Below are 14,994 nucleotides of genomic sequence, written 5' to 3'. Positions count from 1 at the left end.
CCGCGCTGACGTCGCCTCCTTGCCCGGTATGGCTCTGCCAGGTTCTGGTACTGCATATACTGCTGGATAATGCGTGTGGTGTTTAATGTGCTCCTAATTGCCAAAGTGAGCTGAGCGGCCTCCATACTTGCCTTGGTATAGCGTCTGCACAGAAAAAAGGCGCGGAACAATTGTCTGCCATTGCTCTGACGGAGGGAGGGGCGACTGACGACATGGCTTACAGGGTTGGCTTACGGGGAATTAAAATCAACTAAGGGGGTGGCTTTACATCAAGGAGTATTTCAGGCAGGAGTTCACAGAGGGTTCCAATAAGAAATGGTGCACCAAGTAATTGTTCTTATTGGAACAAGCAGGTTGGTCTGGCCTCTGATTGATACATGGCTAGATTTACCTCGCTGCATCTTCTCTGTGAGTGACTGCAGTGTGACCTAGAGGAATGAGTCCCCTAAATGGGGCGGGGGGGGGAGAAGCAAATGAGTACAACACAAATCTGGTCTATTTCTTGTTTTGATCCACTCCATCTATCTTTTACATCTTTGGCTGGCAGCAGATGGTGCAGGAGGACTGCAAGCCATCCACATCTCATGGCTGCTCAGCAGAAGATGGTACAATAGGACTGCTAGCCAACCTCATCACTTGCCTGCCCAGCAGAAGATGGTACAATAGGACTGCTAGCAATCCGTATCACCTGCCTGCTCACCATAAGATGGTTCAATAGGACTGACTGCAGGACTAAAGAGAATGACCTGGTCAAGTCACTCCAAATTTAGTCCCTGCGCCCATGTCTGCCCAGGCGCTCCTGGCCGATGTGGCCAGGAGCACCTCGGACATGACGATGACGGCTACGAGTCCTATTGTACCGTCTGCTGCCACAAGGCAAGGGGTTGCTGCTACTGTGTAGCAATGCAGTACCGTGTCTGCCAGCACCCAGGAGACATACGGTGACGGTTATCTGAGCGGGCTCCATGCTTGCCGTGGTATGGCGTCTGCACAGGTAACTCAAGAAAAAAGGCGCGAAACGATTGTCTGCTGCTGCTTTCACGGAGGGAGGGAGGGAACGGGGGCCTGACGATATGTACCCAGAATCACCCGCGACAATGTTTTAGCCCCATCAGGCATTGGGATCTCAACCCAGAATTCCAATGGGCAGCGGAGACTGCAGGAACTGTGGGATAGCTACCCACAGTGCAACGCTCCGGAAGTCGACGCTTGCCTCGGTACTGTGGAAGTACTCCGCCGAGTTAATGCACTTAATGCACTTAGAGCATTTTCCGTGGGGACACACACACTCGAATATATAAAACCGATTTCTAAAAAACCGACTTCTATAAATTTGACCTAATTTCATAGTGTAGACATACCCTTAGAGTGGTGGGATCTGGCAACTACCTCCCATGTACTAGGGGAGCTATACAGGACCAGAATACCCCACAAACCAGGCAACCGTACTACAGCTACCTCATATTTATCCACTTTGGTGTTCCTGCAGCTTCTTCTGATGCACTGGTTACTGACCACTGTCAGAAACAGGATACTGGACTAAACCAATCCTAAATCTGATCCAGTATGACAGTTCCCATGAGGGAACACTGCCTACTTTCCCTTAGGGTCAATACTCTCCCGCAGTGCGAAAGGGCTCAAAGCTACACATCCAAGGTGCAACCTACACGTCTCTGTATTGACTTCAATAAATATGCTGCAAGGATGTTGAATGTGAAAGCATTATGTAAGTGCTAATTATTTATTTTTATTATTTACCTGCCAAAACCATCAACGGTAAAATAATTGCGCTACGAATACCAACTGCTAATGATTGCACACTCATATGATTATTCCCAGAATACTGCTCTGACTTTAGGATGTCATAAATGATCCATCATCCAAAATTATTAACATAATTTTTAAACTTTTATTTTATTAGTATTGGTTTAGGCTTTAAATAACACCCACTGAGACATTTTCTAAAGGTTGGATTCATTAAAAGCTAAAATCTATTGCAGTCTATCCGCTACCTTGTACTATTAAAACTGCCTTGGATGAGAGTTTGCATGAAAGACACTATATAAAATGAAATTGTACTGTATGTAATTTACACAGGACTTTACAGAGGTCACACTTTTTCCCGGTATTCTGTTCTCTGCACATGTGCAGAATTACCATTTATGTCAATAGGAAATCCATACACATGTGGAAAGTAGAACATAGTGGTGCGGAGTTTAAAGGAGAATTTTGCCCCTAACCCTTGCTAGTCCCACAGCTCTGAGGAAATCATTAATGTGAAAGACATGAATTATTGCTCATTCCCATAAACCACATGTTTACAAAAACAGACCTTTAGCATGAAATTTAAATACAAAAAGCTAAATAACTAAAAACATTATGAGGCTAAAACACAAAAATAAAAATAGTTTGTTAATAGGGCTTAGTTCACAGAGAAGGGATTTAAAGCTGTCCATAGCCTTATCATTTAAGGTCATAATGTCTTTCTTCTCTTATCACCCTAATTGGTTTAAGAATATACTGTATCAACAAGATAAAACTATAATTGTAAAGTAGAAGTATCTGGTTTAACAAACAATTGCTTAGACTTTGAAATGTTGCATTTATTCACATATGTAACAGCACTCTATACAGATTCTAAAGAGATTACTTGGCAAAATCTGCTTTATAAATGGCAACAAGGGCACATTATGTATATTACCAATCCACACAGCATTTTAACCAGTCTAGTTCTCTTTGGTTTTACTTCTATTTATCTTATTCAAGGAAAATGGTGGACAAGAACAAAGGGATGAATTAAATACAAGGGCCTCACAAAGAGAGCATCATCATCAGTCCTTGCCTTAATCATGCTGGGTGTGTTATAGGCATCCACAATCAAAATCATATGTAAACAATAAGCCATAGGAGGATCGAAATCTTAGTATCTGTCAAGTTACTGTAATGTATTTGTTTTATCTAGCACACTTACATATATCCAGAGCATCATCAAGTCAGGTCCATTTTCTTTCATTTTTACTAGTCTTCTGACAATGGTATGTGCATTTTTTATCTATACATTAGGTCACATTAATCAAAGAGACAAAGTATAAACATTTGCTATACTTACTAGGTTGGGATGTACACTTGTTTCAATTTACTTTCTGCTTCAGCTGCCTTCAGACGTTTCTAATTGAAAAGATGAATGTATTTTTAATACACTATTAATTTTTTATCACTGCAAACAAATTATTTAAAGACAACTTCCACTTGGCTTTTGTATGATCGCAGAGGCCTTAAGTGTAGACCCTAATAACTCAAAACAAACATCACTGCAATTCTTTACTATTTTTAAAGCATAGTATATTCCACTCAATAAAAAATTCACAAACACCAACAAAAATATTACAGCAGATCTAATTTTACAGTACTAAAGAGAGAGCGAGCAAGGGAGAGTGCACACAACAGCCAGGAGTCAGCATTCACGTTATAAAATACATAATTCTAGCTCACTTTAGTAGGAGAATATGTATGACTACACTACAGAGACTATAACAGCATAGCTACATCACCATAGCTGTGCCGGCATAACCCTATACAGCTTAGTTGCAGCCTACACTGACAGAAGGGGCTTTTCCATTGGTGCAGGAAGACCCCCTCCCCGAGCAATGGTACCTACGTCAACAGAAGCATTTTTCTGTCAACAAAGCCGTGTCTACACTGGGGGTTAGGTCAGCATAGATATGTTGATCTGCAGCGTGGTTTTTTCATGCCCTGGCTGATGTAGTAATTCGACCTAACTTTTAAGTGCAGACCAAGCCGAAGAGAATTACAGAAGAGTACAGGAAATGGAAAATAATGATGAGTACATGATGAAACTACACATCTACAGCACTTTTGATTGAGCATGTATTTGTTCAATCAAGGCCAAGGCTGCGATTTTCAATTAAACCTATGGGAGTTAGGTGCCTAGCTTCTTTAGACTCTTTTGAATACTCCAGCCCAAGAACATAAGAGCAGCATGGCAACTTTGTTACTGCTAAAATATTCTGTTGAATTTACTGGATTATGATTTTGTTTATATTTGCTACCAACATAACTCTCAAACTTAAGAATGTGCTGTATACGGAAACTAGCATTCATAGCTTATTTGTGACTATCTGGTTTATCTTCACAGACATACAGACAAGACAAAAGCTGTTCGTGGGACATGTGGTAACATAAATAATGTCTGATGCTGTGAGATTGATATTGTAAAAGAAACCCCAGAAAATAATATGATTTATTACTGAAAATTCCACAGTATTATGATACAAGACAGCACAACCAAGGCATGGAATCTTGGAAGTTAACAGAAAATATTTTGTTTTTCCCCATCTTCTAAAAGAGCATGTTCTAGAAATCACCAATTAAATTACACTGCATATTGGGTAAAGACCTGGCTTCACAGGAATGAGAGTTTTGACATTGACTTCAATGAGGGATTTCATCTGCCTTATTTTCACTGTCTGATATCACCATATATGGGGAGGTTTATGACTTTGGCTTTGTTCCTCATAATACATGCAAACAAAACATTGCACATGACTGATTACACATCATAATGCAATACCTGATATAAAATTGTGAATGTGACAAGTATTAAACCCTTTGGTACCATAATATTCTCTAGTTTTTGATCAATCAAGATATAAATGCACATGCATATAACCGTGCAAAAAAACCACACGGGCCATCAATCACAACAGCAGCCAACTGGTGTTTTTAGAGTAAATAAAGTTCACATGGGAAACATCCCAGGCACTGTCAGAAATCGCAGTTTTTGAAATGTTAGGATGAAAGAGCAGTTATTGCAGTAGCCTAACCTGCAGTTAATGTATCCAGTGACTTGCACCGTCACTGAAAGGATTCAATGAATCCTTTGTCTACATATATTACATGTATACATTTAATATCAGAGATTCAAACATATAAAAAGTACCTAGCTTTTCCTACAACATCTATAAAAAACAAGTTTATAAAGGAACTGAGTGTTTCCTTTTAAAACAGCCAATTAAATTTCTACAGGAGATGGCAAAAGAGTGACAACATTTGCCAAATCTCTTTATAAGGAGCCAAAAAAGTTGTCGTTAAAGATGCAGTGTGTTTACTTGAACTTTGCAAAAATCCTGCCAGCCCAGAAAATCCATTCTGTAATTTGAACAAAGGTCCATGAGAGAACCAGCTGAAATGGATTCAGTGATCAGCTCTGGTTCCCCTCGGAAACTGGATTCCAATTTTCTATAAAGGGCACCTTGAGGTGACTGCTCCTCCCATCAGAAAAGTTGATCTTGACTTTCTAGATTACTAAGTGCAGGAGGGATCTCTAAGTGTCATAAAGGCATTTGAAAACCCAGTACAAAACAGGGCACCGCGGACAGACCAAATGGCACCCCAGGCGTCTTTGGCGCCTCCGCTCCACTTGTTAAACTTTTGAATATCTTATTTTATATTGCATTTGTAGCCAATTTCATGACTTTGATGCACGATTTATCCCTGTCATATAAAATGATAAATTTGCACACCAGGATCTATAAATCTGTATTTATTCATGGGATATATAAGCAAATAAAAAAATAATTTTCTCTAAGTTTATAGAAACTTTTTAATTTTAAGAATAACTGAAATGTACTAACATCAAGAAATTGAACTGTGCACCAACATTGGGTGGACCAATATTAAATAGTGTTATAGTAGGTGACAGCCTTAGAACCTGAACCTTAGTCCTTTAGTTCAAAAGATCACTTTTTGTGTGTTTGCCCTCACAACCAGAACAGAAGTTTGGTGCCCTCCATGCCCAGCATTCCAGGTCGTTGCTTGGGTCGTCTGCCCCTAAATCTGGCTCTGACTGCTGCTGACACCAGCTGTGCCCATGGCTCACTTCCACACCACTTCTGCAAGGTCCTCATGGAGTGGGAAACAAACTTTGGAGGAAGGGTTCTCTGGAAACTGAAGCAGACCCTTCCTCAGGTGTTTCTGCTTATGGGTGTCAGTCTTAGACATATCCAGGACTTCAGATACTGCTGCTCCATGAGAGCCAGAGATCTCATTGGCAAACACACCGATGTCCTCTTGCAATGGGGGAGGGACTTCCCCCCCTCAAGGAAGAATTCCTCCTCCTCCTAGCTCTCATGGACTGTGGAAAGGCACCGACACCCAAGGAAGTGCCCTGGGATATCCTTCAGGAGGAAGACCTGGCTGTGCCCCAGGGCAGAGGGGTAGCAGGAATCGGGCCTCATCTGCCTGAAAGATCTCTTGTAGTGAGAGGAAGTACAAACCTGTTGCTCAACCATGAAACCCTGTGGCTTCTGGAGGAGAGAAAAAGTGCTATCCCCATACCAGGTAAGGAATTAGGGAAGAGCAGGCTGAAGCTGGCATGGAGGTGGGGACTCCCAGTACCTCATACCTTATTGTGTTCTTCTACAGATCTCTGCCTTGGCCCTGACACCCATATTAGATGGGCCAATGTCTACCTAGGTAAGTTGGGGGGAAAGGAGACTCCTCTTTTGGAGTCTCTTCTCAGGAGGAAGGTTTCAAGAGGCAGGCTGAACACAAAGGCCCTGACACGGATGGCAGCAGCTTATTTTATAGATGCTGCAGTGTTTGGTATGATTCTGAAGGAACTGCTTCAACCACTAAGGTACTGCTCTTCAGCCAGGACCCCACGAAGTACTGTGACACAGATGCAGCTTGCAGAAAGAGTGTAGGCTGCAGAGACATGGGGATGTGCTAGGAACAAAGTGCTTAGCAAAAGCTAGACCAGACATATCAGTGCCAGAGCTGAGGAGCAGCAGCAAAAATGGGTCCTTACCCAACAATACTTATAGTCTGACTTTCCAGCTGATGTGGCAGTAAGTGAATGTGCTGTTATAAAATGGGGACCCAACATGTGGGAACCAGCAGTGACAATCAACCAATAAATGGGTGGCCTTGAGAGGTAATTGGGAAATCTTTCAATAGACAAAGTATCTTCATTGTCACTGCAAACTACCATTCAGAGGGCTCATATATTTCACAATTTTGCAGCATTCATCCCTTGCTGCAGAATTACACTCCTAAAATCACGTCTTTCATGAAATAAATGCTCATTCCTTATGGTGCCTGAAATAATCTGGATAATGTAAGCACAGTATAACTGACTAGGTTGGCACAGCCTGGAAAAATAGCTCTGAAGGTGTGAACTGCCCCATTCATCTTAGTCAGGGCCATCTGGATTCCACAACTGTGGTATTTGGCATTTTTCTAAGATACCAGAGAATCTAGCATTCTTGCTATTTTCCTGCAGTTAAATATGTAACTTTTTGTTTCATATCTCCCAGTCCTACTGTGTCCGCTCATCAGCTGCCTCTTGCTTTCCAGTTTCCCTACAAAAGCAAGTTAATTGGATTGCACTGTCTGTTCCCTGCACTGCTCTATGGAGACAGATAGCAGGAGTTTGGTGAAGCATGGCTGAAGTCCACCTTGCAGCCAGCCACAAAGCAGTGGGAGCCAAAACTTTGGGCGGACTGGAGAACAGGCTGAGGCTCAAAGAGCCTTGGACATGAGTTTCTGATGCTTGCTACAAGTTCCCCCCATCCCTGTCACATGTGTGGGGAAGAATGCTTGGAGCTGGCCTGCATGGACATTTGTTGTACTTGAGGCCTGTGGCATGCAACCAGGCTGCCTGGAAAGCACAGAAATAAATAATAAAAACCTTGAAAATAAATAACAAATAATCACAAATAATCACAAATTCTACATAAATATGCATTTTCAGCTACAAGTCTTAGCTTTATATTTGGGTGGGGAAGTGAAAAAGAAGGGTATTTCATTGTGACAGACGAAACAGAAAGAAGAGACACGAATTCATTTTTGGCTCAGAGATTCAACTTAGTAGAGTATTACGATTCAGTTCAGAAAATCACAACTTAAAAGTAGGATTGTGGGATCAGTGCCATGTCCTTGAATGAAACAGATCCTCTTGGCACTATGCACTGAGAAACTAAGGCATAATCAGGGGCAGATGTCACAGTGGAAACCCTCTGATGCTATGGCAAAATAAAATAAAAGTAAATTTTAAAATCCTCTGAACAGAAGGAAGGCCTGGAGAACATGCTCAAATAGATCTAATTTTCTCATCTCTCTAGGAGAAGGTAAAGTCACTATGAAAACCCTCTCTTTTCAAGGAATGTACTACAGTAATTGCAGAATACTGGAAGAAGAAAACATTGTTCTTTAATAAACGTCATAGGTACAAATTTTATACAATTTCTGTACAAAAACTGGTGTGAGACTTAAGACCACAGAATAGCTAAAATGATAAAAACTGACACAACCATGAGTCTCTCTCTCTCTCACACACTCCCCCCTCACGGGTGGGCAAAAAGAAAAAGGGCTCCCCTCACAATCCCTAAGCATTAGCTCACCAGAGCAAGAGAGAAAAACTAGGTAAAGGAAGAGAAGCGGCACCACAGCAACCCATAAATCTTAAGGGCATTTGCAGGGGGAAGAGGGAAACAACACCCCCACAAAACCCCCCCAAACCTGAGCCTACACAGAGGATAATACAAAAGAGAGAAATAAGCAGTATGTGGTAGCTAAATTTCAGTACTGGCGTTGGGGTTGTGTGGGAATGACATTTTACCAAGTTTTCCTTCTTTATTTACTGAAGGGATCATATGCATTCTTATATGAAATAATTATACATACTATTTTATGTATAACCTAAATTTGGGGGAATGACGGCCAGATGCATGAAAAATGAAAAAGCAATTTAGCATTTTACATTCTTATTTACTAAAGCTAATGTTAATCTTATACGCTTAGGTATATAACATTGCTCCCTAGAGAGAAGGGCAGAAAAAGGTTGTGGGGGGCGGCGGGGGGGGGGGGGGGGAGGGAGAATGGCAATGTGAAAGAAAATGTAGAATCAAATGTAGATTCATTTAAGATTTTTTTCTTCATGTTCCACAGAATCTCTATGGATAGTAATTCCATGCTCTAATAAGAATGTAACAGTAATGATCTATTATCGACCATCTGAACAAGAACAGTGATAGTGACGATGAAATGCTGGTGGAGATTAGAGAAGCTATCAAAATAAAGAACTCAATAATAGTGGGGTATTTCAATTATCCCCGTATTTACTGGGTACATGTCACCTCAGGACGAAATGCAGACACAAAATTTCTCGATACTTTAAATGACTGCTTCTCAAAGCAGGTGGTACAAGAACCCACAAGGGGAGAGGCAAATCTTGATTTAGTCCTGAGTGGAGCGCAGGATCGGGTCCAAGAGGTAACTATAACAGGACTGCTTGGAAATAGTGACCATAATATAACAACATTTAACATTCCTGTGGTGGGAAGAACACCTCAGCAGCCCAACACTGGCATTTAATTTCAGAAAGGGGAACTATGCAAAAATGAGGAGGTTAGTTAAACAGAAGTTAAAAGGTAGAGACTAGAGTGAAATCCCTTCAAGCTGCATAGACACTTTTCAAAGACACCATAATAGAGGCCCAACTTAAATGTATACCCCAAATTAAAAAACACAGTAAAAGAACTAAAAAAGAGCCACCGTGGCTTAACAACCATGTAAAAGAAGCAGTGAGAGATAAAGAGGCATCTTTTAAAAAGTGGAAGTCAAATCCTAGTGAGGTAAATAGAAAGGAGCATAAACACTGCCAAATTAAGTGTAAAAATGTATTAAGAAAAGACAAAAAGGAGTTTGAAGAACAAATAGTCAAAAACTCAAAAGGTAATAACAAAATGTTTTTAAAGTACATCAGAAGCAGGAAGCCTGCTAGACAACCAGTGGGGCCCCTGGATGATCAAGATACAGAAGGAGAACTTAAAGATGATAAAGTCATTGCGGAGAAACTAAATGAATTCTTTGCTTCAGTCTTCATGGCTGAGGATTTTGGGGAGATTCCCAAACCTGAGCTGTCCTTTGTAGGTTACAAATCTGAGGAATTGTCACAGATTGAAGTGTCACTAGAGGAGGTTTTGGAATTAATTGAGAAACTTAACAGTAACAAGTCACCGGGACCAGATGGCATTCACCCAAGAGTTCTGAAAGAACTCAAATGTGAAATTGCGGAACTATTAACTATGGCTTGTAACCTGTCCTTTAAATCAGCTTCTGTATCCAATGACTAAAAAATAGCTAATGAAACGCCAGTATTTAAAAAGGGCTCTATAGGTGATCCTGGCAATTACAGACCGGTAAGTCTAACATCAGTACCTAAATTGGTTGAAACAATAGTAAAGAATAAAATTGTCAGACACATAGAAGAACATAAATTGTTGCGCAAAAGTCAAGATGTTTTCTGTAAAGGGAAATCATGTCTTACTAATCTATTAGAGTTCTTTCAAGGGGTCAACAAACATGTGGACAAGGGAGATCCAGTGGACATAGTGTACTTAGATTTCCAAAAAGCCTTTGACAAGGTCCCTCACCAAAGGCTCTTGCGTAAATTAAGTTGTCATGGGATAAAAAGGGAAGATCCTTTCATGGATTGAGAACTGGTTAAAAGACAGGGAACAAAGGGTGGGAATAAATGGTAAATTTTCAGAATGGAGAGGGGTAACTAGTGGTGTTCCCCAAGGGTCGGTCCTAGGACCAATCCTATTCAACTTATGAATAAGTTGATCTGGAGAAAGGGGTAAACAGTGAGGTGGCAAAGTTTGCAGATGATACTAAACTGCTCAAGATAGTTAAGACCAAAGCAGACTGAAGAACTTCAAAAAGATCTCACAAAACTAAGTGACTGGGCAACAAAATGGCAAATGAAATTTAATGTGGATAAAGTAATGCACACTGGAAAAAATAACCCCAACTATACATATAATATGATGGAGGCTAATTTAGCTACAACTAATCAGGAAAGAGATCTTGGAGTAACCGTGGATAGTTCTCTGAAGATGTCAACGCAGGGTGCAGCAGCAGTCAAAAAAGCAAACAGGATGTTAGGAATCACTAAAAAAGGGATAGAGAATAAGACAGAGATTATCTTATTGCCTTTATATAAAGCCATAGTACGCCCACATATTGAATACTACATACAGATGTGGTCTCCTCATCTCAAAAAAGGTATACTGGCATTAGAAAAGGTTCAGAAAAGGGCAACTAAAATGATTAGGGGCTTGGAATGGGTCCCATATGAGGAGAGATTACAGAGGCTAAGACTTTTCAGCTTAGAAAAGAGGAGACTAAGTGGGGTATATAAAGGTAGAGGTATATAAAATCATGAGTGGTGCAGAGAAAGTGAATAAGGAAAAGTTATTTACTTGTTCCCATAATATAAGAACTAAGGGCCACCAAATGAAATTAATGGGTAGCAGGTTTAAAACAAATAAAAGGAAGTCCTTCTTCATACAGCACACAGTCAAGCTGTGAAGGCTAGGACTATAACAGGGTTTAAAAGTGAACTAGATAAATTCATGGAGGTTAAGTCCATTAATGGCTCTTAGCCAGGATGGGTAAGGAATGTTGACCCTAGCCTCTGTTTGTCAGAGGGTGGAGGTGGATGGGAGGAGAGAGATCACTTGATCATTACCTGTTAGATTCACTCCCTCTGGGAAACCTGGCACTGGCACTGTTGGAAACCAGGATACTGGGCTGGATGGATCTTTGGTCTGACCCAGTATGGCCATTCTTATGTTCTTCTTATGTTCACATTCATTGTGTGCCATTGAGCTTTTCATGGAACATGAAGAACCGTGGGGCAGGGGGTGGCCAGTGCATCTGGTCAACAGCACAGAACCACTGGGCCAAAAACACAGAACTAAAGAAAGCCGCAGCCTACTCCCCTACCCCATGCGCCAGAGCAGAAGCCACAGCTCAGTTATGCAGAAAACTAAACATGTCGAAGATTCCATCCTTCAGACCTGCAACCTGTCTAAGCAGAGCAAAGCTCTTTCGTACAAGCTCTGACTCTTGCTCAGAATTTGGCCTCATGTATATTCTTCGCTGTTACTTCTGTGCGGTAAAGACAAACCGTAACAGAAAGACATGGCTTCAGTTTTGATACAAGAACTTACTTCCTTGCTCATCAACATCTTAAAATCAAAACGACAAAACAGCACCCATAACAGCAGCTATGGAAGGCGAAATAATTGCACTTCATGAGACAGTTAGATGAACTAAAGCAGAGCACTGTGGATAGCCTTTTCCCTCCTCTTCAGCGTTGCCTTATGTGACCTCGCTCATAAAATGCCTCGTTCAGCCATTTAAAATAAAAGTCTCAAAGGATAATGCATATGATGAAAAATTTCATCATTTTAGAATTTTTTTTTTTTTTTTTTATTAAATGTACAATTGCTCTGGGAACAAAGCACTTTATTTTAAACATGCAACTGTTCAACCCTGTTAAACACCTTTTAGACTGATAACTAAAGCTGGGAAAATGAAACTGCAGCAAAACCAGATCAGACCAAATTAGGTATTTTAAAACCCCCAATCTCAGAAATAGTTTTAGAATAGGTCTTTTTAAAAAGGTAAAGGAATATGCAAATGTCTACAAAATACTATTTATAAATAGTTTTTGTACAAGTCCATTGTTTTAAGACTATTACAGAATATTACAGGTCCATTCATACTGAAATAGCCATACAATTACCTGTTGTACGTATCTGTCAGTAGTTTTCCACATATAATAATATTCAATGATGCTAGTCAGCGACTTCCAAGGGAGCTGAAAAACATTTGGCATGAATTAAATACAAGCAAAAAGTGTGTCAGGAAATTTAAATATCCACATCTTATTTAGAAAAAGATGGAGTAAATGTTCTTTGTATGTTAGAAAGATTCAGAATTAATGCAAATAAAAAGGTTAAACAATGTAAAACCTTTACGGGAATGGCTATTTTTAAGTTACATGCCTAAACCATTGGTTCTATATGGCCAATGCAGAATCCAGTGTAATAACACACAGGCAGTACATTTCTCTCACTTTTTTCTTTCTTTTTTAAACGACAGGTAGAGAACATCATCACAATTAGAACAAATCACTTTCACATGACTAAGTCTCACGGGAACTTCACATGTGAAAATATACCAGCCAGAATATTAGCTCAGTGCCAATGTCACAGAGGTTGGCTGTCCCACTATTGGTAGCAATGCCTGTGCTAATGATACGAGTGGGCTGTCATGCCATGACCTTCCCCAGTTTCTGCCTGAAACACATACTTAGGGCCCTACCAAATTCACAGCTGTGAAAAATGCATCACAAACCATGAAATCTAGTCTCCCCTGTGAAATCTGTTCTTTTGTGTACTTTTACTCTACACGATACAGATTTCAAGGGGGAGACTAGCATTTCTCAAACTGGGGGTCCCAATCCAAAAGCAGATTGTGGGGGGGAGGGGGTCATAAGATTATTGTGGGGGTGCTTGCAATATTGCCATCTTTACTTCTGTGCTGCCTTCAGAGCTGGAGAGCAGTGCACGCTGGTTGGCAGCCCAGCATTGAAGGCAGCGCTGCAGCCAGCAGCAGCACAGAAGTAAAGGTGGCAATACCATACCAGCAGCCACAGAGCTTCCTGCAGCCAGAAGAGATTCCTGGAAGTGGGTCTGAGCTGGTCCTGGGAGCAGCCCATGCAGGGCAAGAGGAAGTCCTGTCCCTCACCAGCCTGGCCAGGACCAACAGCTGGAGCCGGCATATGGCAGAAGCACTCAGTCAGGGTGCCCAAAGTCCTGCCCCTCCGTGACTCCAGGCCCAGCACCCCGGTGCTCAGGGGTTAAAGAGGCCCTGGGCTGGCTGGGGCGGGTGTTGACCGCGGAAACCCCCTGACCAAGGCACCCTGGGCGGTTGCCCATGTCACCCACTTGTAAGGCCAGCCCTGCCTCCTAAAAGGGAGGACCCCCCCAAACCATGCCACCCTCACTTCTGCTCTGAAGGCAGCGCAGCCTCCAGCAACAGTGCAAAAGTAGGTGGCAATACCATCACCCCCTACAATAGATTTGCAAATCCCTCCCCTCCCACACATGACACTCCTTTGGGTTAGGACCCCCATGGTTACACCACCATGAAATTTCAGATTTAAGTATCTGAAACCATGAAATTTGCGATTTTTAAAATCCTATGACTGTGAAATTGACCAAAATTAATCATGAATATATACTTATTATTTCGTATTTGTATTGTTGTAGCACCTAGGAGCCCCAGTCAGGGTCCAGGACCCTGTTGTACTAGGTGCTGCACCAAACACAGAACAAAAAGACAATCCCTGCTCACAAAGAGTTTATAATCTAAGTAAAAGACAAGAGACAACAGAGGGATACCGACAATCTGATGGGGGAGTACAAGGAAATAATCGCACAATGTTGGGCTGCATGACAGGCTATGGACTCAGCGCACCAGCAGGCTAGCCGTTGTGAAGCTTTTTACACTAGCAGTTAAGTAGAAACAGAAGGCCCCAGAAAGGGGCAGATGCTGCCATTTGGAGCAAATTTGGTGCTGAGGCTGAAATTTCAGTAAATCTCTGTGCAAAATCTGGACAACAGACCTATTAGATCCATGTGCAAAACTGGGCAACAGATCTTCTTATACACCTTTCACAATGTACATTTCCTTGTCATTAGAAAAGTAAGGATGTTTATGTGTGTGAGATAGAGAGAACAGAGCAACTATTTATAACTCCCACAGAATTATCTAGTCCACCAGAACAATTATCTGTATTACAAGCAAGGAATTAGTTGTCCAACGTATTTTAAAATACGTTGGACTTTTCCCACAAGAGTTGAAAACGTATTACTATTTTGTTTATGATATTTCATATAGACAATAGATTAGGAAATCTAGCCATGCATTAATTGTAATCTTTGCATTCCAGTTATGAGATTAAGGTTACGAAGTCCCAGCAATGCAAGGTCTATTTTCTAAAGTTCCCTTTGCCATTTTACAATGTTGGCATAAAGATGAAATCTCCCTTTAAAAACTGACTCGTGTATAAGAGGTTAAGTAAAAGGTTATAATACATAATACAAATCTTAT

At 41.1% G+C, this 14,994-nt stretch overlaps 1 protein-coding gene across 4 annotated transcripts in view; it reads right to left on the bottom strand.

The window, feature by feature from the left end:
• MTA3 (metastasis associated 1 family member 3) overlaps positions 1–14,994 on the bottom strand; it is a 196,635-nt gene that overhangs the window by 47,982 nt on the left and 133,659 nt on the right. For all 4 annotated transcript variants that reach the window (XR_012158255.2, XM_073339057.2, XM_073339058.2 and 1 more), the window contains exons 10-11: positions 12,620–12,694; positions 3,110–3,168 (exon numbers count right to left, since the gene is read on the bottom strand). Coding sequence is in view for 3 of the 4 variants with exons in the window: in XM_073339057.2 (XP_073195158.1) it covers positions 3,110–3,168; positions 12,620–12,694 (134 nt within the window). In the remaining variant the exon portion in view is untranslated. The remainder of the gene's footprint in view (positions 1–3,109; positions 3,169–12,619; positions 12,695–14,994) is intronic.

Source organism: Lepidochelys kempii, chromosome 3 (genome assembly GCF_965140285.1).
Source record: "Lepidochelys kempii isolate rLepKem1 chromosome 3, rLepKem1.hap1, whole genome shotgun sequence".
Taxonomy (NCBI): domain Eukaryota; kingdom Metazoa; phylum Chordata; order Testudines; family Cheloniidae; genus Lepidochelys; species Lepidochelys kempii.
This window is presented reverse-complemented; position numbering and strand designations above follow the sequence as displayed.